The sequence below is a fragment of the Phalaenopsis equestris genome, unplaced genomic scaffold (genome assembly GCF_001263595.1).
Source record: "Phalaenopsis equestris unplaced genomic scaffold, ASM126359v1 Scaffold000256, whole genome shotgun sequence".
In the NCBI taxonomy this organism is placed as follows: Eukaryota; Viridiplantae; Streptophyta; class Magnoliopsida; order Asparagales; family Orchidaceae; genus Phalaenopsis; species Phalaenopsis equestris.
This window is the reverse complement of record NW_018164698.1, coordinates 1,633,039-1,659,113: the sequence shown is the minus strand read 5'-3', so window position 1 is coordinate 1,659,113 and position 26,075 is coordinate 1,633,039. Positions and strand designations below refer to the sequence as shown.

Genomic DNA, 26,075 nt, shown 5'->3' with positions numbered 1-26,075 from the left:
GGTTCTATCCTGGTTTCGGGCAGGAATTCAAACTTAAAATTGGATTTTTGTGGTGGAATTGGGAGAGGGAAATGAATTGTAATGTGTTAAGCGACTCTTAAAGAAGCTCTCTGAGGAGTTTGAGAGGCCTTGGTGAAAAATTTTCTTACCATACTATTCATGGTCGTGGGGGGTTTTTTTATAGAAATTGGCCAAGGGGAAACTTGGTTGGCCAATTGAGGGGTTAGCCCCACTGCTTAGGTGTTAAGCAGAGGAGCTCCAGCTCAGGTGTCAAGCAGAGGGGTCCTCAGCTCAATTTGAGCTGAGGTGGCTTCTTGACATGAATTTGGGTATTGTCCGTGTGAGGGCTCACCTTGGGTTAAAGTGGTTTGGGTTAAAGTGGTTAACCAAAGGTTGGGTCATGGTTAAAGCTTATAATGAGCAGTAAAAATGACACCATAGAGTATTGACATATGGTATGACAAGTACTTTGATTTAATCCTCTCTTTATTCCTTTTAAAATTAAATTAAAAAAAAATATTTTTACACATGAGGTAAATATCAAGCTTAACCATGGGTTGGTGACTGGTTTTAAACTCAACTCTAGGGCTCATTTGACCATACCAAGCTCAATTGGTTTGGATTTGGCCATAAGTCCAAGAAGGTGCATATGACCAAATCTTGTGTTTGAACTATGTTAGGCATGTCAATTGATCCAATTAAATATGACATTTGGTGTAAGAGACCATGAGGAACAACTTTCATGAAGGGTGAAAGTCATTTTGAGGTCAATTAATTAATCAATTTGGTGGATTTTGTGATTTTTGACCCATTTTAGCATGTTGGGCTAAGTTTGGGTCAAACTTGGGCTAGCTTTGGGCTAAGTCCAAATTGATTGTTGTATTTAATGTAAAATGTCATAATGAACAATTTTCATGAAGGATGAAAATTGTTTTGAAGTTGATTTGATGGTCAATTTGGATGGATTTTAATGGGTTTTGGTTTTAGACATAAATTAAGCATGTATGGCTAAATTTGGGTCAAACTTGGGCTAGCACTTGGGCTAGCTTTGGGGATGGCTAAGTCCAAATTGATTGTTATGTCTAGTGTAAAACATCATGATGAACAACTTTCATGAAGGATGAAAGTCATTTTGAAATTAATTTGGTAGTGAATTTAATGGATTTTGATGAAATTTGGATTTAGACCCAAATTAGGCATATGGGGTTAATTTGGGTCAAACTTGAGCTAGCTTTGGACTAAACTCAAATTGATTGTTGTGTTTGGTCACAAATGACCTCACAAAGGATTTTCAACAAAAATTAGATGCCAATTTGAGATTCAGGTCATTCAATTGTTGAGATTTGGAGTGTTAGCCAATATTGGGGCTAATTTGGGGTTTTTGTCAAAGATGGTCAAATTGACCAAATTGGACCATGGTGTAGTTGGACAAAATGAAATTGGGAATATTTTGGATTTATTAGGATTTTTTGGGAATTTTTGGAATTTTTGGATTTTTAGACCATGGAGGGGCATTTTGGTAATTTGGCCATTTTTTGGAAATTTTTGTCAAGTGTTTGGAATGACTTTTTGATCAGTTTTGGGTATTTTGGCAAAATTTGGGAATTTTGGCCAAATTTAGGTTTCAATGGCAGTAAGTAATTTGGAGGTGCCTAGGGGCAAAAGCCTAAGTTGGGCATTTCAAGTGCAATTGGGTAGAGAATCATTTTGAATGAGTCATGGACCAATGAAATCTCCATTTTGGGTCCCCATATATTGGTCTTAGCCAGGGTATTGTGAGGGTATTGTTTACCTTAGCTCCAAACCAACACCTAGGTTAATCCTAAGGCCAAGTAGCCCTATAGGAACTCTTCTTGAGCTCCCCCATAATGATCTTACCTACTAAGTGCTAGAGGTTATGACCAATATGTGGAACTTCAAGTTGAGTAAAGAGAAGAGTTTTGAGTTTCTAATGGTGAGGATACCTTTTCTAGTTTTCTAAGACAAGTAAGTAGGAAAGTTCTATGGCTAGACCTAGGCTACTAAAGAAATTTCTAGACCTCAACCAAAAGTGAGGTCAACACCCATCTGATAATCTGATTAGGAGAGTAGATGTTTTAGATTCGACTTATGTAAAGCCAGAGGTAGACCTAGGAAGACTTAAGCGTATTTATTGTTTAAAAAATGATCTTAATTTCTTAGAACTAAATGAAAATATGAAACTAAATAGGATGCCATGTAGAAATAGGATTCATGTAGCCGACCCCACGCAGTGGTATTAAGGCTTTGTTGTTGTTGTTGTAAGTCATTTTTTATTAGAACTTGAAAAATTAAAGATTAAAAATAAACATATTTTCTATCTTCTTAACTATTTTTTTGGAAATAAAAATAAAAGTAAAAAAGTGATCCCAAATGAAGCCTAAGTTTATCTTGTTTCCTAATTAAGCCATGAAATTAGTTCTGGATTTGATTAACATTTGTTGAGGAACAGAATGAATTACTTTAAGGCATGTTTACAAAACATCCATATAAAATTAGCCTAAGTAATATGTTTTCTACTGATTCAACGATGTTGCAGAGCATGGATTGTCTTCATTATAAATTCTATAGGCTTGGATGCAAATTCCAGAGTATAATAAGATGACTTTAATATACAAATAATAATTTGGTTTGACACTGGAATTAGCTAGTGCTTCATGGAATGTTTTTTTTATTGATTATTGTTGCAGTTCTTTTTATGTAAATGGGTGAAATTCACGCTTTCATTTGAACAAAATGTTAGTTTCTTTAACATAAATATTAGTTTCTTCGTGCCATCAATTATGTATGTCTCAGAAAACTACTTATTTGTTTTCATTGGGATGGCCGTCCACTGCAAATTTAAGATCCATTTATGTAATATTGTCTGATTTGGCATCATGTATGAAATATAATTTGGAAGGCTCGGTTCCTGTTTTTTGTGATAAAACTTTAGCCATATAAATGAAATTATGGAGCATTCTATTTTACCAAAGAACCTTTGATCCTGTCTTAGAGAATGAAAAATTTTGCATTTAACTTTTATACCATTGTAAAGCGATAGAGTTCAGCAGCATTAGTGCCAAGGAAATCGATGCTTGTGGTGCCTACGAGTGAATTTTCTTTCTTAATATAAATTATCGGTATTAAATAATGTGTTATCTATCTTCTTATCTTCGCTGTCTTTGTTTATTCAGTATTTTGTGTGACATTATTTTACGAAATTTATTGGTTATATTTCTTAGTTTAATTGGTAACCATTTTTGTTCCCTATATCAGAGTAAGCTAGTTGATTGCTCATTGTTATCTTTAGTGGAGACCAAATGGTATAATGATTATCATTCCGAAATTTGGGAAAAGGTCAGTTCATTGCTTTTTCAATGAGTTATATTATATTTATTCATGGATGAAAGCCAGGAAAATTTTATTATTGGACTTTGTTTAGTTGATGTCTGCATGGAAACTGCCATAATGTACACCAGATTGATTTCCTTTGGCTTAGAAATGTATTTTCAGTAGTTTTTTCAACATTGGACCACAAATATGCTTAAGGGAGATTCTCTCTCAGTTTTCCTTGCCAAAACGATGTTAAGATGAGGAGAGCTGAACAAACATCAATTTTAAACTTTGGTGGTAGCAAATCCATAACAAATTCTCATTCTTTCATCTAGTTATTGAAGATGATAAGCAATAAGATAAATTAACATCTTTTACAATAACAGTAATTCTGGATCCGATATGATATTCATCCTATTTTACAAAAGAGAAAAACTTAAACCAAAAGCAATCTGGCGTTAAAGCAATTTTAATTGTTTCTTTTGCTATGGAACGCTGTTGCTACAGCATAAATGAGCGTCATATTGTCATTAAAAATTTAAAAAATAAGAAAATTAAACAAAAAATAAAATAAAAAAAAAACAAACACACATATAAACAAGCTTTAAACTCTCCATATTCGATTGGCTTGTTGTACTTGTGAACAATATCGCTAGAGTGCACAAGAGCAAGCATTAATTCAGCGGATATGCCATAGTGACTTCAATGGAATAAACAAACTCCCCTAACTCTTTACATTATCACTTGTCTCTATAATTGTCTTCTATTTCAATAAATTTATCCCCATGTTTTAAGAACTTCTTGATTTCTTCTTCCATGCTTTTATCTAGAGTCAGTTTTTCTCTCAAATTTCAGCAAAAGCTTCTTTTTTTGTCATAATTTTATTTTTTAATGATGCCAATGCATCTTCTTGGGGCTTTCTTGACAGCTATGATATCATCTTAAATTTGAGCCAGTCATGTTGAATATTTCATTTTGATGATGATATTCAATTTTTACTGAAGATGGTTTCTTTTAAACTCCAAGCTCAATTCACTCCTTTAAATACTTGCTTTTTTTCAAATGTGTCTTGACTCTATTTCTTTCTGCAGTATCTCCTTTTATTTTGCTCCAACTCTTCTCTTTATTTGGCTTTAACAGAAATGCTTTCTTTGGTGTCTCCGCCTTTCCAACTCTTTTTAATTTCATAGTTTCAAGTTTTTTTAGAATGTATATTCCTAATAACTAATTCAATATAATATTATCAGGAGTTAAATAATTTCCTGCTGCTATTAGACCCAAAATCTTTCTGAGAGACCGACTGATGCGGGCGCTGTTACAGGAGGATGAGCAAACGCAGAACTGTCCTGTGCGGGATTTGTGATCTTGCGATCCCGCCTGCGTGGGAGCGGCGGGATTTCGCGAGTCTCACTATTCCGTAAACGTGATGTAGACATTCCGTCTTATCTCGTGCCAAATATGAGATTTTCTTTCCTATTGCTTCTGTCTAGCTTTTGGGGCCTTAAATTTTTTATATTTATTTAATTAGAATTAGGGTTTAGGGTTTCGAGTTGCTATGTGAGTTTGGAGATTGTAATCTTTAGTTTATACATATGAAGTGTTGTATCCTATTTCTTTTACAAGTGGTGTGTATTCATATTCAGATGAGTTTCAGATTTTCAGTGATGCATTTTTTAAAGGTTTGGTTTGTGTACTTATGCAGTATAGAAGGGTCATTGCCTATGCTTCAACACAATTGAAGAATTATAAAAGAAATTATCCCACACATGATTTGGAGCATGCACCAGTTGTTTCTTCACTTGAAATATTGAGGCACTATCTGTATGGAGCTCGAAGCGAGGTATTTATTGATCACCCGAGTTTGAAATATATCTTTATCCAGAAAGAGAGCTAAATCTAAGGCAAAGAAGGTGGTTGGAGTTTATTTAAGATTATGATTTGGATATTCAATACCATTCAGGAAATGCAAATGTGGTGGAAAATACATTGAGTAGGAAGGTTTCTAGTAATTTGAACTGTTTAATTACTCGGTAGGAGCAGTTACTTAATGATTTGGAGAAGTTGAAGCTATCTATAATTAATTATAGTGATGACATTATGGTTTAATTAAATTAGTTGAGTGTGCAGTACACTTTGAAAAGAAGAATGAAAGGATTCATTAGCCAGAAATGACAATATTCAGAAAATCTTGGAGCAAGTTAAAGATGGCAAATTGGAGAAGTATGTGCTAGACTTGGATGGCTTTTTGAAATATTTATGGAGCATGTTGAAGGCAAATTTTTTGTTCCTGATGTTGATAATTTAAGACGAGGAATTCTAGAGGCACATTTATCTAGCTTTATTATTTATCCAGGGAGTAAAAAAATGTACCATGATCTCAAGGAAACTTTTTGGTGGCTAGGATTGATGAGAAGTGTATCAGAATTTGTGGCTAAGTATCCTACATATCAACTAGTGAAGGTAGAACATCAGCATCCTTGAAATCAGTTGTTCAACTTAAGATTGCTATGAACTTTGTGATTGGATTGCCTAAATCACATCAAGGTCTTGATGCTATTTGGGTAATTGTTGATAGATTGATTAAGTTTGCCGATTTATTGCTCATTAGACAAACATATTTGGTTGAGAAGTTAGCCAAGTTGTATGTGGATCAAATTATAAGATTGCACAAAGTGCCAATGTCTATTATCTCTGACAGAAATGACATATTTACTTCTAGATTATGGAAGAAGGTTCAGAAAGTTTTGGGCATCAGATTGACTTCAACACAACCTTTCACCCTCAAATAGACCCTGAGATAGATGACCAATCAAAAAGAACTATTCAGAATTTGGAGGATTTGCTAAAGTTATGCATTCTTGACATTGATGAATGATGGGAATCACATACATCTTTAGTATAATTTGCTTAGAATAACAGTTACCTAGCTAGTATTGTGAAGACTCCATATGAAGCTTTATATGAAAGAAAATGCAGGACACCTTTATATTGGGCTAAAATAGGTGAAAGAAAAGTCACTGGAGTTAACTTCATTGGTGATCCTACTGAAAAGAATAGACTGATCAGAGAGACTAATGTCAATGCATGATAGACAAAGAATATATTATGATACTAAGCGCAGGCCAGTACAGTTTCAAGTTGGAGAATTTGTTTTTATCAAATTTTGTCCTTTGAATGGTGTGCATAGATTTGGAAAGAAAGGAAAATTGAGCCCCATGTGTATAAGTTCAAATGACATCATCGAGGGGATTAAAAATGTGGCTTTACCGGCTCATATGCAAGGAGTGCATAATATTTTCATATTTCTTCACTTAGAATATATATTGTTGATGAATCAAGTAGGGTGATATGAAGATTTTGTTAAGGAGCCTGATTTGAATTATGTTAAGGAGCCTGAAAGAATACTATATTATAATGCTAAGGGGCTTTGTAATAGAAATATTTTATTTGTGAAGATTTTATGGAAGCATGAATTATAGAAGGACGCTACTTAAGAGAAAGCTTCTGGTATGCGAAAAAGATATTTCTAGCTTTTCATTTGAGCTATGTTTTCTTTCATGATTATTTTCAAATTTTGAGGACGAAATTTTTGTAACGATGGAAGATTGTTATAACTAATATATTTATATATATATATATATACTATTAGTTAATAAATAAAATCGAATCGAAGTATAACTGTGGAGTGGCTTTGCTATTAGAAGTCGAGGGGGTGCTCTTTTCGTTTGTAGCTTGCATAGAATGAGCGAGGACCAGAAAGAGAGTGAGTGCAGAAGAAATCAGATAAGGGAAAATTTTGGTGGGGTCGCTTCCAGCCCTTAATTTGCGGCTGGTCTGTGAGTGAAGGAAGAAGCTGAATGAGAAGGAGCGTCTGGTTTTTCCTTGCTTTGCGATACTTACTGCACTCGATTGGCCACAAGCGGTAAAAGAGAGGGGAGGCGAGCGGCTCAGTGTTCAAAGGAAGGAGAAGCGATTGCTTATTGTGGCACGCATGTAGAGAAAGAAGGAGATGAAGGAAGAAAATCGCACATGTGTTCTGTTGGTTCGAGTCGAGACCAAAAGAAGGGCAAGAAGGGAAGCTTCTGCTTGCGTGTTAAGGGCTGTTGATAAAAAATAATGGGCGAATGAAAAATTTTATTAGATTATTAAATAAAAGCAGACACACACACACACACACACACACACACACACACACACACATATATATATATATATATATATATATTAATGCGGGCTAAGATTGACCGAGGGGTGGACCCCACTTGCAGTCCCATACGTCCCACCATGTGCTAATTCGAACAGCTCGTCAGAGCTGAGATTCTAACCCCCGACCCAAGGGTCTTACACCGAAGCCCCCCACCAATGAGCCAGGGCTTGCGCGTGCGCGCATGCGCGCCCACACACACACACAGATATATATATATATACATACATATATATATATATATATATATCGTAAGGAATTTGAGCTTATGCACCTAGTTTAGAAGTGAAAAATTAGACTTTTAGATGGAAGGCGCATTCTTATTTAACTTAATAATGATGAGGCTTACACGCGATTATTTGCTATAAGGGTAATATGGAATGGTAACAAAACAATTAAGATTTTGAAATAATCTGTGGATTTTGACACACAGGCAGAAACATCAATCATTTCGATTTGGATTCGCCTCTCTGGTCTGAAATTACATTATTTTTCTCAAAAAGTGTTACTCAATTGTCTCAGTTTTTGGTAAGTCACTCAAAACGGACATTCCTACTTTTAATCTTTCCCGTTTATTTGAAACCAGAGTACTTGTTGAAAGAGACTTCTTTTCAATCATTTATGACGAAATTTGGGTTGGGCATACAACACCATGGATATTGTCAAAATGTATTTATTGTATTTTCTTTCGTATTGTTTGAACTGTCGGATGTTCGGTCACTCCAATTCTCAATATCACTATCTACACCCAAAAAAGCAAAGTACTCCGTCAGAGGCAGTGAATTCCTCTCCTCCTGATCAGCTCCAAGTTATTGACACTATTGATCATCAAAAGGATACCCATGAAGACATCGCTATCTTTGCAGGCAATATGTCAATCATTCAATCTTCACACAATGTTGTAGTTCCCTTCTCTTTGGAACTTTCTATCGTGGGGGAGAGGGAGATTCTTCAGACCTCACCTGGCCTAGAACATATCACTGCTATTACAAGGGGCAATACTTCTACTGCTTCTTTACCGCCTTATGAGGTCGAGCAAAATGATAATGTTACTCAGGCTTATGAGGATCACGATGTGCAACAACTTACACATGTCCAACCACCTTTGAACCAATTCATTGATCAGATGAGTCAATATTTGGATGAGGAATGACCGGTTTACACATCCAGGAGGAAGAAGAAGAATAAAGACCTACTTGATCTTAGGAATTTGATGGATGATACTTTGGTTACTTACGGTATTGGTACGCACTTTACCAATTTATTAGCCGGCTCCCTTCCGAGAATTAGAGACAAAGGAAAGACTAAAGTGGGACGTCCCTAGCGCCCGTTGCTGGGTTTTTTTTGTTTTTTATCTTTATTTTATTTGAGATTTTATGTGTATTGTATCGTTGGAGTTGGGCCTTCTTTCAGGCCCACTCATACAAGCTATTTGTATCTTTTTCTCTTTAATAAATTAGCCATTAAGCTTTTTCTAATATATATATGTATATATTACTTGTGGAAAGAGATATTACTTTACCTGATGTTACTGAAGTTTGGTTGGGCATAACTCATAATGGATATTAACAACAAATCGTCATGGAGCATAGACCTCCTTATTGTTCTCATTGTAAGATTTTTGTGCATACCTTTGATAAATGTCATAAGCTTCATCCTAATTTGAAATCTAAAGATCAAGTGAATAAAGATGAATCTAATCTCACTGCTCTAGACATATCTGCTCCACCTGGAGATAAAACTATCACAAGAAAGGATTTGGTGTCTGACTTAATTGCCCCTGTGAACCCCACCTGAAAATACTATATCTCCGATTGATATAAAACTGGATGGCTCTGCTGACTAACCTACACTTTCAAACCCTATTGAAAACAATACTGAAGGATCCCTACCTACACCGACTGCTGATCAGGAGAACCTTGCAGCTCCCCATTTTCATGAAGTATCAGGGGTAGAGGCAACAACTTATACCTCACATACACTAGAACCTAATGTGGGTACAACTGTTGGCAATCTTTCAACTACAGCACTACCACCTCAGTCGAATGAGCAACAATCTTCGAATGAGGAACAACATGTCTACACTTCCAAGAGGAAAAAGAAGAATGAAAATCAACTTGAGCTAAAAAGTCTAATGGATGATATTTTGGTTACTTTGGGCAATGGTACGCACCTCACCAATTTGTTAGTCAGTTATCTTCCGAGAACTAGAGGCAGAGACAGAACTAAATTGGGTCGTCCCGATTAATCTTATATGTACCATCTATTTTTGGGTTTTTATTTTTTCTTTTTTGTGTGTGTTGTACTGTTTGGGTTGAATGTCTATTTGGACCTATTTATACCCCTTTTCTCTTTAATTTAATTGCCCTTGTGCTTATATATTGTGTTGTGTTTACCGCTGTTGGAAGAGAAGATCTCGCTTCGTTGACCCTCGCTCCGACGTTTGCATCTACGTCGACGTTCGCATTCCTTGTCATGGCTCGTGTCGTGATATCCACTGCTCGCTTCGTCTTCTTCCTCTGTCACTATCGTTCCACTGCTCGACGTCGACGTTCACACCTGCTCTGCTCGACGTCGTTGTCTTCCACTCCTCTGTCGCTCGCAGCTGTCGTCTGCACCCAATTCTTCCGTTTCGGCGCTGCTCCTTCGTGCGTCATCTCCTCCGCGCTGCTTCGCGCCCAACGACGAAATCGCAACGTCTTCCAGCTTCTGTAGTTTTGTCGTTTCCTCCGCGCCATTTCTGTGGTTCGTGCCTCGTCTAGCTACGGTTTGCTGAGATTGTCGCTTCGGTTTCGACATCTGCGGTTTGTCTTCTACGCAGCTTTGCCCCAACTCGTCCTTTTTTGTCCTCGGCCCGACTTGCAGGGCTTTTCTTTGTTGTGATGGAGCTTCCTCCTTCGGTTAAGCCTGGTAAAACTTATTTTGCCCACATTGTGGGTAATCCTCAGGGGGAAACTGCGGTTGTTTCCCTCTCAAGTTATAAAGAGAATCTTGATGATACAAGTGACTGTCCATTTATTAAGAGTGCAATCAGGAAGAGTGGGAAGACTGTTATTTTTCACCTAATCAGAAATTTCAACCTTAACTGACAAATTCAAATTTGTTTGCTCTCATTGGAAAATTTCAGTGGGGACACTCAACTATAGAAGTTATCAGGAAAAGCTTTGATGACCTCAAATTAGCAGGAAAGTGGAAACTGGGGCTCATGGATGGGAGACATGTTTTGATCCAGTTAACCGTGCCTGAAGACTACACTCGTATTTTCTCCAAAAAATATCTTAACATTACTGGTAAACCAATGAAGCTATTAAGTGGTCTCCTGATTTTGGCCCCAATCATGAACCTCCTACTGTACCTGTATGGTTTAGTCTACCTGGTCTCAAGCTGCATTTTTTTCATCATCAGGTTCTCTACTCTATTGGTGTCATACTTGGAGACCATATGAAGCTAGATCTACCCACTTTCAACCTTGTCAAACCTTCTGTGGTCAAAATACTTGTGGAAAGAGATATTATTTTGTCTGATGTTACTGAAGTCTGGTTGGGCACAATGCATAATGGATATTGGCAACAAATCGTCTTGGAGCATAGACATTCTTATTGTTCTCATTGTAAGATGTTTGGGCATGCTCTTGATAAATGTTATAAGCTTCACCCTAATTTGAAATCTAAAGATCAAGTGAATTAGGATGGTTTTAAGGATATATATGTACCACCTGAACAGAAAGCTACCACAGAACAGATTTTGGTGTTTGATTCTATTTCTCCTGCCGTTACTGTTACTGCGAGTGATGTGATGTGATGTAGTGATGTGATGTTGACACCTTCAAACCCCATAGAAAACAATATTGATGAACTATTACCTACAAATGATAGTGTTCAGACTAATAATCAGGAGAGCCCCGTAGCTCTACTTCTTCAGGAAGTATCCGGTGTAGAAGCAACTTATACTTCACATATACTAGAACCTATTGTGGGTACTAAGGTTGGTATTCTTTCTGCTTCAGCTCTATTATCACATCAGACTGATTTTTCGGATCAGGAATGACAGGTCTATTCCAGGAGAAAGAAGAAGAATGAAGACCGACCCTAAGGGAGGCCGACTCCATCTCGAGAACATATTGGATGATACATTGGTTACTACTGGCAATGGCAATCATCTTACCACTTATTAGCTTGCTCCTTCCCTAAAACTAGAGGTAGAGGCAAGACAAAATTGGGTCGCTCTCTAGCCACCTGATACTATGTATTTCGACACTGTTAGGTTTTTTATTTTAGTATCTAATGTATTTTCTGTTTTTCTAGTTTTGAAACCTCTTGTGGTTTTTTGTGTGGACAGGGTGTCATGTTTGGGCCCTCCTACACATTGTATCTTTATCTTTTTTTTTATTTAATATACTAGCCTTTTTTGGGCTTTCAATATATATATATATATATATATATAGTGTTTATTTAAATAATATTAATATAAAGTTTAATTGATGTAAAAAGATATTTAGAGGTTGAACAAATGTAATTGTAAGAGAAAGAATAATCTTGTGCTCGAGGAAACAAATCAAACATTTTCAGGTAGGATTTACATACTTATTTAGATGTCATTATAATTATATTTAAGTTTTTCTTCTAGGATGTGACTGTTATGATTATCCGCACCTTTAACTGATATAGGTATAAAAATGGAAACTTATTGTTTAATATCTTTAAAATGAAGTAATTTAAAGGAAATAAAATGAAAAAGCCTTATGTCACACAAGGTTACCCCTATATGGTACAATATAGGTGATGCGATGTACTCATGCACTATAAAAAAATGTTAAATGTGTACTTTCGGGTGCACATTTTCGAGGGTGACTACGGGTACAATTTCGAGGATATCTTCGGATATGATGGTAATTTTCAATAACTTCTTAAAGAGGTTAAACTTGATAAATACTTTAATTGAACCATGAAGGGTTAAAATTTAAATGAAAGCTTACAATTTGAATAAGTAATGAACTTTTTTTTTTTGTCATTCATGCATAGCATTTGCATGTAAATATAATGCATATTAAGATTGTAGTTGTTCACTAAGTTGTGTTAAACTTACTGTTGAATTAAATTATTTCTTGCAAGAAAAAAAAATTATAGATTGTTATCTCTGGTAGGAGGGATTTAGTTTATAGGAGAAGAATTATTGTTGATAGGTATTATGATTGTAGTTTCTTTGTATTATTTTTTTCAGGGCAGTGATACACTGTTATATGTTGTTTTAAAGTATTGTCTACAGACCATTTATTTATTTTTTGGATTTTTGTTTTTTGTATGGTATATTTTGTGGTTTCTTAGTGGATTTTTTATATATTAGAAGTTTGTAGAAATTTGTGGAAATTAAATTAAATGTTAATAATGTTCAACCAAAGTGTCTGACTTTTTTAATTCTAAGCTATCGAACCGGGTAGTGATAACCTTCTTCCTGCATGCTTTTTCAACGGTGTTGACATCCTTCCACGCCTCAAAACCACTTGCAGCCTTTAATTCTTGCTTCCAGGCCTCCTAAATGCTTGTGATTGAGCATGCCTGCACGCGTAAATTCCTCTTTGAGCCGATCATGCTTTTCCCAAGCGCAGGATGCCTTTCTCGCATTCAACTCCTTCCTCTCTTTTAAACAGCTAGGGCATAAAATCCCCTCAACTGCTTCTCGTTCACGTCGTTGCTGACATCACACGACAAGGTGAGTCGCACCTTTCTCTCCCCCTTCTCCTCCTTCGTCTCCTTCCTCTTCATTTCTTTTTCTTTTGTTGATATTGCTTCTTCTTTTCTCTAAGTTTCACTCGTTTCTGCCTCTCGTTCGGTTTGAAATTGAACGAGAGGATAAATCCTCAATTGATTTCCTGCAATTGGCACTTCTCCTCTAAACGATGTTGGCATAGGTAAATTATTATTATTTTACCTTTTTTTTACTGATAATTACATGGTAAGTATGTATATTTCCTAAATTTAGAAGGTTTATAAATAATATTTTTTTCTGTTTACCACACAAGCCTTATGTTTTTATAGCTATTAAGTTACATACATACCACCTATGTCTTCTGTTTTTGCATATCTAATATTTAAACTTTACTTTTTAGATTACATCAGCCTAATATTTCATATCACGTAAAAAATATCACTAATTTAACTTTTAAAAAGTGAAATGCATCTTCTATTGTATGGATGAAGTGTCATATATATAAAATAGCCCCTTAAGTATTAGATATGTAAGTATAAATGGACTGTCGGTTAACTTTTTTGGTTACATTTGAAAATATGAAAATAAAATATGAAAATAATTTTTGAAATTTTATTTAATATAATAGGTATATAGTTTGGGTTTTGAAAATAGTATGTTTTAATTTTCGAAAAATGAGACCAAATAAATCTCATTCGTCCAATAGTTTGCATATAATCGTGTCTGATATCGTGTCTGATACCGCGAATACTACACCCTCTCGAAAGATAAATGTAAACCTCGGCGATAGACTCAATCCTGCAAACTAAGAGATTGGTGACATTTGTTTGGTTTGCGAACCTTTTATGTATGACCGTCAAGTTTTTTTATCTAATACAAAGATTAAATAGAGTTTATTTTATCTGGGTTCCAAGTTTCCTATAGAGGCAAGCCTCTATAATTAATTACATCTCACATGACTGGAGTCATTTGAGAAAACTCTCGATAATGATCAGAGGTACTAGTCTTCAAGATTTCAAAATTTAGGTTTTCACGGTTAGACGTGAAAAAGACAAGTAGGAGTGACTCAAATAGGAACAATTATTTCAAGAGTCCAAAGGAAGGAAAAGGTAGGGGATGTTACAAATTCTGAGGACAAAACCTCAGTAACTTCTCAAACTATCCTACTGTGCGGCTATGTTTTAGAGAAGATGTTATTCAATTATTCAATCTTGTCAATTTTATTATTTGAAACTTATATTTGCATAATATCTGATTATGCAAATAGTCCGCAGAGATAAGAGGGTTTACGTCGTGCCATACGACAACCTCGGAACCTAAGGCGAGTTAGGACTTATGCTGCACAACATGATTTTACAGGAGCCTAAAAAGGGAGTGTGAGGATTTACGTCACGCTAGGCGAGCTACCTTCAAGTCCTATGGGTTGTTATTATGCTAGGAAGAGATAATGCTGAAGAAGATCCTCTTGCTGCTCGGTCTGAATTCCTCGCTGTGCTGCCCTTAAAGTTGGCTCGAAGCTTTTGTCGTCGTGACGACTCCAGGGTTTAAGTGTTTGAGATTGGTGATTTGTGTTTCCCAATTTTGGTGTCAAAGTTTGGTTTTGTTTTGTTTCAATTTTGGTTTTGTGTGCAGAGTAGTCAAATTGCAGGTAAATAAAAGGTACTTGAAAGGTAAAATGCAGTAAAGTAAAATGCTGTAGATAAACTGTAAACGAGTACCTAAGCATCTGCTACTGTTGTGCTATTAATGTTGCGTGCATAGTATGATTTGCAGCAGATTTAAATAAACTTGCAAGAAAATTAAATAAGGCGAGAAAATCCAACGTGAAAGTCAGAAAAATGAGTTATAAAAATCACAAGCAAAAAGAAACATTTAGCCACATATGAAAGATCAAGACTTGGTATAAGACATTGGTAAAAGTGAGAGGCTCAGAGCTGGGCTGTGTGCTTTCCGATCCTGAACAAGAGTTACCAGTCTGACAATCTACAGAATGTAGTTTTTAACCTCAATCCAAGTGATTAGCCGTGGACCTTTATAAATTTTCATAGAAAGATTTTTTGATTTTTCATGCAAAAGTTGTTGTTTAAGTCTTTTTTATGTAGAGTTCTTCTTAACATACAAAAGAAATTTTATTTTATTTTTGTAAATATTTTTGTAAAGTCGTATAGTCCATAGGCTGGTCGTTCTAATCGTGCTAGAACTGCTGACAACCTAAGAGTGTCGGGGGCAACGATCCCACCAAGCATCGGCGAATAGTATCATGGATCCTTCCCTCTCTCTTATTGAAGATCCTTGAGGTAGGAGATACTATTCTAATAATCCCACTTCGTATCCCTCGTTTAAGCACACATAAGCAATGTCGTCATCGCCCTCGCCACCTAGACCCTAGACTTATCCCAGTCCGATGATCCATATGCGGCGTTAAGAAATTTCCCCAATTGCCAGGAGAATTTGAGTGTAATATTCAAGCTCAAATCCCGATGCATTGGGTTTCATTGCAGGTTAAGTCATTGAGGGAATTTCACTGTTGATCTAATTAAGGAAGCACAGACTACGTCTTGGTGCATTCTCATGTCTAGTGTCTTAATCAGTTTGTGAATCAAGGTCAAGTGTCAAGTTTTATTATTTATTCAAAAATTAGGTGAATGAACGCTCACCTAGGGTGTGCTCCTAAAATCTAGGAAGCCTATGCTGAGGACTAGGTGGATGGGCTCTCACCTAGGGTGTGCACCTAAAGTTTAAGAGGTTTACATTGAGGACTAGGCAGATGGACTCTTACCTAGGTTGTGCTCCTAAAATCTGGGAAACCTATGCTGAGAATTAGGTAGATGAGCTCTCACCTAGGACGTGCTTCTAAGCTCTAGGAAGCCTACACTGAGGGCTAGGTGGATGGACTCTCACCTAGGGTGTGTGCCTAAGCTCTAGGAAGCCTACACTGAGGACTAGGTGGATGGGCTCTCACCTAGGGTGTGCACCTAAAGTATAAGAGGTCTTCACTAAGGACTAGGTGAATGTACTCTCACTTAGGGTGTCCACCTAAAGTCTAAGAGGTCTACACTGAGGACTAGGTGAATGTACTCTCACCTAGGGTGTGCTCTAGGGTGGACTAGGTGAATGTACTCTCACCTACTCTAGACTCCTAAAACTCTAGAAAGCCTACTCTTTAACTTATGCTTAAGTTGATTTAAGGTTTTCTATATCTTCCAATTAATTAAATCATCAATCCTCATCTTTATGACTTAACCATTTAACAAAAATATCTAAACAAATGAAAAGAAAAAGGTTGATCCACTTTCAAAACTAACAAATCAAAAGAGGAAATAACAAGTGAGTCAACCTAAAAAAACGTTTAAAATCTTTCAACAACTGTAATTAAATAAACTCTCGAGAATAGTACTTAAGTTTGCTCCAAAACAGTGCACAAAATCTGTCTGAATCGACACATAAAGTGATTCCAAAATAGCGATCAAAATCAGCCCAAATCAGCATCTATAGTGGCTCCAAAACAGTGCACAAAATCAGTTCAAATTGGCACCTAAAGTGGTTCCAAAACAGTGCATTAAAATCAGACCTTAAATTCGCCTCAAAACATTGTGTAAGTCTCTCTAAATCAACAAGCAAAAGCACCCCAAAACAGTGTCGAAATTGCTCCAAAATGGTGCCCAAATTATTTCCAAAACAGCATATAAATCCTAAGCATGAAAAGATACATTTCACATTAAGAAATAGAAGTGTCTCTTACGTAGAATTAAAGATTAGAGTGGTTTAACTATAAAGCTTAGGTTCCACATATGCAGAGAATATAAGCATTGTATGGTATGCACGTAAAAATTAAAGCCAATGTGATAGATATGCAAACACATAGCAATTGAGTGGCGTGTATGTAAAACAAATCTTAGGTATTAGGCATACAAGTACATATAATTGACATACAAGTTGATTCCAAAACTTGGGTATTGGATATGTAAATAAAAAAGGGTTATATGGTATGTATATGAATTTCTCATAATTGAAATATTTAAATCTTGTGTGTAGATCCTCCCAAATAAAAATCAATTTTATAAGAATTGGTCAGAATTGGTGATGCCAAAAAAATACAGTGCAAACACTTGTTCGTATTGTAAAAAATAGCAATGATTTTATTTCATCTTTAATGATATATGAGTAGGAAACTGGAGCATAAACCCGGGAATAAGAGAGTTTTACCGACTTTAGAGAAGTTGTAGCTCTGAAAGGAGGAAGATGCAAGTTTCAGAGAACCTTTTAATGCCTTTCTGGCTAATTCTAATCGTCACTCTATCGCAGGGCTTCAGTCACGAGGGCCACTATTCTGGCGAAATCAAAATACGGTTCGGGGGAAATCGGGAGAGGAGCGGGAGAAGGGCAGGATTTTTTTTTTCGGTTTGTGAAGGAGGCGAGCGGGACTGTTCGGTCGAGCGAGGAAGGAGGCGGGATCGAATGCAAGAAAGTCGAGCAAGAGACGCGAGCCGAGCGGGAGGAAGAAGAGGCGAATGCTTTCGGTGCGTGAGGGAGGAGGAGGCGAACAACTTCGATCGGATGAAGAAGAGACAAAGCAGCTGTTCGGTGGAGAGGGGAGCAAGCGTGCTAGTACTTCTCGATCGAAAGAGGGGAGGCGTGTGGCTTTGGGCCGTGGAAGAATAGGGAGTTGAACAGGGGCTCCTTCGGTTCGTAGAGGTGAGAGGGGTGCAAGAGCTCCTGGTGCAGAGGGGAGACAAGGGAGTCGAGCGGGCAACAGATGTTTCGATCGGGAGCTTCGATCGAGTAGTAGAGAGGAGCGGGTGAGCGAGGTCGAACGGGATCGAGGGAGGCGAGGCGAAAGGAGATCAGCGGGATCGAGGGAGGCGAGGTTTATCTCAAGCGAGGAAATGGCGAGGTTTATCTCGAGCGAGGAAGGGCCTTTCGGTGTCTTCTTCGTGAGGAAGGAAAATGACTTGAGCAAACTTCGATGCAGAGGGGAGAAGCCAATTCCGTGCGTGGAGAAGGAGAGTCGAATGCTATATCAGAATTTTGCAATGTGTCTGTTACAGGAGATTGGGCGGGGAAATCAATACCTTCCATGCGCAGAGGAGGCTTAATTGGAAAAGAATTAATCTTCAATATATGTGGAGTTAATGATATATTTGAATTTTGAAATTTGAAATTTAAAATTTGTGGGCTGAAGTAATTAGCTCGGGCTTAGCCTATATTCAACCCAAGTCAAACTCGAAATGAACCTGGGTTTAGCCCGGGCCCACGCCCGCTTAAAAAAAATGCATCGATTTCCGTGTCATTTATGCGTGTGTGTAACCCTAGCAATATGGGTGTCCTTCCTAGCTAAAGTCGACGTTCCGGACACGTCGACGCGGTCAGTTTCGTCATTCGGGGTCGTCCGGACGAGTTCCCCGACTGGCGAATCGATTCAAGTCAAAGTTGTATGTGGTGCAGTGAGTGCGTGAATTGCGGTGTTCACGAGTAATCGAGTCACAAATGGTTCACCTAAGGTTGTTTGATCCTATAGGAACTCATTTTCGGACCCTCTTCATGTTGGTCATTAGTCCTTGCAATTAGAAGTTGAGTGCATGGAACCACTCATGCGAGTTCTTCACAAAAAAGAGTCAACAAGTGGTTTGAATTTGAATCAAGTGGTTTGAATTTCTACGGGAGGTGGGCTCCATTGCTAGTCCGCTAGGATAGTCAATAAGAACTCCTAAAGCTAGATCCTAGGTTCTAAGAATAGGAGACTAAGACTTCACTAAAAATGAGGTCAACATGGACCTAGTGGTATGTAGATAAATCTTCCTTGTTTTTGAAAATAGAAATATTGAGACGTTATTATCTCTTTATATAGCAACATTTATTACAGAGAAAACACCATCATTAATTTACACTACTAAAAATGAGTAAATAAGGATGAACTCAGTTTTTTGTCTCACACTTCGAACACATCCTTAAGTGACTATGAATGATTTTGCAATAAAAGAAAACTTTGGAACTTTTCTCTCTTCAAGTTATTGAAGTTGGCTCATTGGTCACCAAACGGCTTGGTTAAACCTCTTTGACAAAAGATGAAATGGTAAACAAAACTATAAAAAGAGAGTTGTAATGAGAATGTTAAATAAATTTTGAGCTTCAGTGGGATAAATTCAAAAAAAAAAATTTGCATGATAGATTTCATGAGTAAAAAATCTCTTCAAATCAAGCCAGAAGTCAAGGTTTTAAAAAATATTGCGGAAACAACAATTCTATTCAATTCATGATCTAATGCAAATAACAATAACAAAGAACATACAATATACTCAACGTAAAAGGCTGCTTCTCATTTAGAAATCAAACAAATTCCTTTAGTAGATGCTCGACAAATTTTTAAGAGAAACAATCATACTTCAGCTAGATGAATAATATAATGTATATAGCAATCCAGTTTTTTCTTCCTCCTTACCAATACAAGACTCCAAAAAATATATACAACAAAACCAGAAACCTCCCCACCAATTTGTACTTACAGCAGCTACATGATATCGAACTAGGGCAGATCGAAGGAAAAATAGAGTCGTAGGCACTGAGAATCGTTTACGAACGAAGCCTTGCCTATCGCACGGGAGTTGTCTGCGATTGTCTGAGAAGCTTTCGCTTGCCTAGGAATCGTCTCCGAACGAAGCAACTGGATATCGAACTCTAATGTCGCTCAGTTCTGTCCCAAGCAAAGGATAAATCCCTGAATTTTTTATTTTTTCTTAGGAGCTAATGCGAGTTGGTGGGAGCTGGAGACAAAGGTTTTGTTTGAGAATGCGGCACGCCTCCTTTGCATTTTTTTTTAATTTAAAAATAACATTTTTTATTCAAAATTAAATAAAATAAGCTCTCTTAAAATGAAATAACTAAAACTTTTTTTTGCACGAAGAAATAAAGAACTCTCTAAATTAAAACCATAATAGAATCTTTACCCAAATTGAATTTTAAAACTTAAATACACCAAAATTTAGAAAATACCTTTTTTACTAATAAAATCCAAATCTTTTTTTTTCAAAAACACAGCTTAAATTAACCTTTATTAAAGCAACTCTTAATCTTTCAAAATGAAACTCAAGTAAAATATTCCTTAAAACTTATTCCTTAAAATCCCTTTTTAAGAAACTAATCTTAACATACTTTTCAAAAACAAAGTTTTTTAAAACTTAATATCTAAGTAACACTTTCAAGACACAAACTAAACAAACTTAACCTAAATAAAAGTTTAAAAACCGTTTTGTGAATTCTTGTGAAAAACTTCGTTTATGGAAATTTTTTGTATGTTCAAAGGTATGATTTATAAATGAATATATAATTTTTCTAGGAACGAGCGATTCATGAGCACAATCCTTGAGCTTATAAGTTTTTGCCAGTTTCATATATGCACACTTCTTTTATTAAGAGATTCACTCACATAGTACCTTTGTATTGTTTCACCTTTGATAAAATTTTTTTATATATGCTAAAACTTTGAAAATTAGAAATGTGATTGAGACTTAGAGATGAAGAATGCAAACATGAAATTTTTGTATGTTTCTATCCCTGACATATGAGTTCAACAAAAAAAATAAATCAAACACTTGAAGTCAACCCTAGGAGAGAAGATGAATGGAAATACCTCAACACTTAGTTTAGAAACCAAAGGAAAACTTAAATTAAAGAAACCTTTATTTACATAAATTATTGACACACTAGGTAATAAAGAACTGGAAAATAGATGAATTTAGATTTTTACCCTGACAAACAAACCAAATATCAAAACAAATCATTAAATTAAATATCAAACCCAAAAATAAATTAAAATTCACCAACTCTACATCATACAAATCAAATCTTGGTAGAACAAAATTGAAACCCTAGATTAGCCAGCTCAGAAATAAGTTCAAAGGCTAGACACACCCTAGAGTAGTCTATTGTAGAAGACTAGGTTATTTTATAGGGAAGCGATAACTAATATAAAGGATTATGACCTACAAAACAACCAACCTTATACCCTCAGATTTTGTCGGAGCTCTAAGATGAGGTAGCCCATGGAAATTGACTAAGGCACCTCAAAACAACTAATAAAAAGTTCTACATTCTTCATTACTATGGTAATACTGAAAACCTCTATCCACCTAGTTGGTTAATAGTTTAAGGGCCTTAATGCACCTAGGATAATGAAAATTAGTGGGTGTCTTGATGGGAGGCATTATTCCTAAAATTAAGGTTAGTCCAGCTAGTTCCTTTGATAGAGTAGATTTATTCTAATATTAGGGCTTCACATCTATCTAGGAATACTTCTAACTTATCATACCTCATATTCCATGATTCAAACTTGATCCAACTTTTAAATTCAGTTAAACCCTCATTCAAATTATTTTAACCTTACCTTTCAACTTATAAATCGTCAATATTAAGCAATAAGTCCAAACCTTTTCAAAATCCTAAACCTTATGAAACCAATCATTTTAATCTTGCAAACCTTTTGAAACCCAAAGCTATTCAAATTTCTTTCAAACCATATACCAACCCCTTTTAAAAAATCCAAGCTATTCAAAAATACTTTCAAAGCTCTACAATTTTCAAAACAATCAAATTTATTTACACGGGTCAAAAACATTTAAAATACTCAAACATAAACGAAGAAAACATTCAAAAGTATAAAACTTCAAACACAAACTTTCCAACTTATTTTCATAACTCAAAATATTTCAAAAACTCTTATGACTATAAAGCACCTTAGACTCAAAAGATTAAACTTAACTCTAAAACCTTTCAAAACCAAAACATATTACATTTAAAAGAAAATTCAACAAAATTTAACAAATTTCAAACAAATCTTACCAAACCTTTATCAACTTTGACAAATTTTATCCAACTTCAATAAACCTTAAACAACTTTAATAAACTTTAATAAACTTTAATCAAGCTCAATTGCTTATAAAATAAATCAAATAATTAGGAAAAAAACTTTAAAGTCCTTGAACCAACCTTAAATAACTTGTAAATAAATTCAAACAAGCTTAAAATAAAAAAATATTCATTAAATGATGCAATCGAAGAAGAAAGAACATCAATAACCAAAGCAAATAAGCAGATAGTGGACAGCCTTGTCTTAAACAAAAAATAGATGAAAATTATCCTTTAATCCCTCTATTAATAATGATAGAAAATTGAACATCATCAATGCAAGATTGTGGCTTCATTTGGGTGAACTTTTCTGTTCACAAATTCTCATTTTAAAGGAACGTTAAAAAAATAGCAATATAAAATTAAAGTTGTTGTAGTTGTACTATTGTTTGAATAAATAATTTTTTTTTACTTTTTAACACCGAAGCCAGCTCCCTCCTCTCCTCTCTGGGAGCCTACCTTGAAGCCTCCGCCATAGCCGCAAGCAACCTAGTCGCTGCGCTCTGTTCGCGTCCAACAAGCATCACTTCACTTCCGACAATGTTAGGAAAACCCTCCGTTAAACGCCGGAGTTGAACTTAGGTAGGAGTTGCAGCTATAGCTACGCTTTCGATCGCCAGCAACCTAGCCGCTGCGCTCTCGATCCGAATTTGACTCTTCTATAGCTGGAATCATGATTTCAAATGCATTTAAATAATAAGCTTGTGTGTGTGTGTGTGTATCCTTTATTTAAAAACTTAATTAAATATTAAAACTAACTTATTAATATCGGTCGAAACCCCCTCTCACACTTGCGAACCCCTCTTTTGCGCACGATAAGATTCTTGCACGCAAGAGAGCTTCCTCACCATCCCTTCCTCCTCTGCAACTTTAGTCACACCTCAACCTACGTCACATCCTCCTTCAGCTTAGGACTCCACCTTCCTTGTGTCGCAGAGTCGCTCGACCTTCACACCAGAAGCCTCCAACGACACCGTCCTCTCTACACTAGATGCATGTGATAACCATCGAGCTTCTTTCTCTTGTCTTCCTTCTATCGGTTAGGGCATAACAGTCCTTTCCTCCGATAAAATCACTCGACCTTCAGGTAAGGTTGTTACAACAATTTATAAAGCGATAATACCCTTTCGCTTTCCCGACTCCTCTCGTCCTCTCCCCCTATTCGTTTTCCTGATTCCCCACTTGCCCTTTTCGATTCCCTCAGGTATTTAAAACGAGACGTCATTATCTTCCCCACTTATAAAAATTTCATCCTCGAAATTTTAAAACGAAACACAAGTCACATCTCATTAATTCAATATTAGTTATTGATACATTTCATGATGAGAACTAGGGGTCATTTATTTGGATGGAAAGTTATTGATGTATGATAAAGACTCAATACAAGGTGACTCAGCCATACTCCCTCTACAAAAAATCAAGATAACAACATAACACAAAAAGTATGCTAAGAAAATGCCAAACTCATTAGACACTATCGCCATCAACAACTGTAGGTACTTCAGGTTCGCTATGATTATGGTAATAAGCTCGACGTCAACGAGATTGTCTTAGTTGAACTTAGGTAGGAGTTGGAGCTATAGACTATATCTTTTTTTGCCACCTACAGTCTTCTGTGAAGGAGCTCTACCTAATTTCTGATCTTCAGTGCTCTTCTGACCAAAAGAAAGACAATATCTTGCTATATGACAAGGTTGACATCATCAGTAGCAAGTGTTAGAGCCATCAAGCATTCACCCTTATGTTGTCTTCCGTTTTTTGCACCCTGAGTCGTACCTCTACTAAATCCACTTGAATTGAACTAGACTTCTTCACATTGCTTCCTTCTGATTGGTCTACATGTTATCCTTCATCAATGTTTTTTATCTTGTGCATCTCTTTACGCTTCTGATTAAGTTGATAATCGATTTCTACTATCCTAGCTTGTTCCGCCAATGTCGAGTATTCATTGATCACCAAAGACACCAACAATTGTCTAATCAAATCTTTTAATCTCAAAAGGAATATGTAATACTTTTCTTCTGTTATAGTGATTAATTGTGGCACATGCTTTGACTATGCATTGAATTTTGTTTCGTAATGTATGATTATTTTCTCTCTCTGAATCAATGTAATAAATTTCTCCTGTATTCGTCTTCAAGCAGATAGAAGCACAAACCACTCTCTAAATAGTTCCATGAATTCTTCTCAACTGACCATCATGTTGGGTATGTCTCCTAGTTTATCCTAATGCTACTTACGCCACCTTTCCAAATTCTCCATCCAGCACAAAAACAACTAATGATACTCTTGTTTTGTCCGGACAAGGCATACTATCTAATATCTTCTCAATTAACATTAGTCAATTCTCTACTTCAATTGAATTTTCAATTACCTTAAACAATAGTTGACATAAATCCTGGAATATCTTCAAGTACTTATCATAACAAATGTATCACTTATGATAGTGTGTGATTTGGACTCTTGAATAAGCTGAGTCATTACTGCCATCATTTGAGTCGAGATATTCTTGTTCACATTTATATTAGGTTGTACTTCATCGTTTTTAAACAGACTCTTTTGTTTATAATTTGGCTATATCTTTCTACCTGAATGAATATAATTATTAATTAGAGTTAATTTTAATTTTAATTTTTTAATTGTTTTATAACTATCCTATTGGCTTTTTCGTCAAGATTATATCAATGAATCTTAAACTTTGGCTCTGATATCAATTTTGTCATAACCCGATTTGGGATTTGGAATTGAAGCTGTACAGTTGAATTAAAGTTGTATAGTTGAAAGAACCACTAAAGAATTTGAATTAAAGCTGTATAATTGAATTTACCTCATTGCAGGTTGTTTTGCGTCTTTTATAAATTTTTTCTCTTCTATTGCTTATCTTTTAATCAATTAATTACACCTGAAAAAATTAGTTTAAAATAACAGTAAGCTAACCAAACCAGTGAATAATCACACTCCTAACCTATAGTAATACAAGGAAAAATGAAATAATATGCATTTCAGTTAAGCTTTTAATGAAACGGTATAAAATATTAGATAATTTATGAATATGATCACTTACAATTTTTCATATTATTAGTGTGTTTTATTATATGAATAACGTATTTATATCATTTCTATATTTAAAAAACGTAATTTGTATACGTGTTCGGGTAGCTTAGCGTTCCCTACTAATACCAGAAAGACATGACTCCATTATGTGCTTATCTTATGACATATGATATATTTTTATTTATAAATAAAATTTTATAATTTTTACTAAAGGAAACCTAACATTTAAATATAATCAATAAAAAGAAGAGAAAAAAAAGCAGGATAAACTGAGAAATGAATTTTTAGATATCAATAATTATTCATGCAATTGATTTATAAGAAACCAAAATGCTATCCTAAATTTAGGAGTAAGAGTACTCACCTCAAAATCGTATGACTTACCTTAAACATTTAAACACGCTTAATCTTGTCTCAAATAGTTAGCTACTTCTAAAGAATAAAATTTTGAGCAAATCATCAATTATGTTTAATTAATCTTTTAATTACTTTTATTGTTGATTAGAAACTTTTATTTTTAGTATTTCTGTTACTTTAATTTAACCATCAAAACTATAACATAATCAACATTTATGATTTATATTAGCTTTTATTAATGTCCACTCTAATTTAAATGTAGAATTTATTTTCTTATTTTTATTAAATCTTTTATACTATTATTTATGTTATTTCTTATATATAAATTTAATAAATTATATTATTTTAATTAAGATTTCATTAATATTAAATATTGCTAGTTATTTGAAATGCTTTTGGAGTTAAAACCTTAACATTTCCTTACTGTTGTCATCATCTTTCTCTATCCGAATCTAAACCATCTATGGCTTGAATTCTGATTTCAAATGCATTTAAATTATTAGCTTTTATATATATGACT

At 35.3% G+C, this 26,075-nt stretch overlaps 1 protein-coding gene across 3 annotated transcripts in view; it reads left to right on the top strand.

The window, feature by feature from the left end:
* LOC110024403 (probable Xaa-Pro aminopeptidase P) overlaps positions 1 to 26,075 on the top strand; it is a 148,565-nt gene that overhangs the window by 94,789 nt on the left and 27,701 nt on the right. For all 3 annotated transcript variants that reach the window (XM_020724343.1, XM_020724344.1, XM_020724346.1), the window contains exon 12: positions 3,277 to 3,357. In XM_020724343.1, coding sequence (XP_020580002.1) covers positions 3,277 to 3,357 — 81 coding nt within the window. The remainder of the gene's footprint in view (positions 1 to 3,276; positions 3,358 to 26,075) is intronic.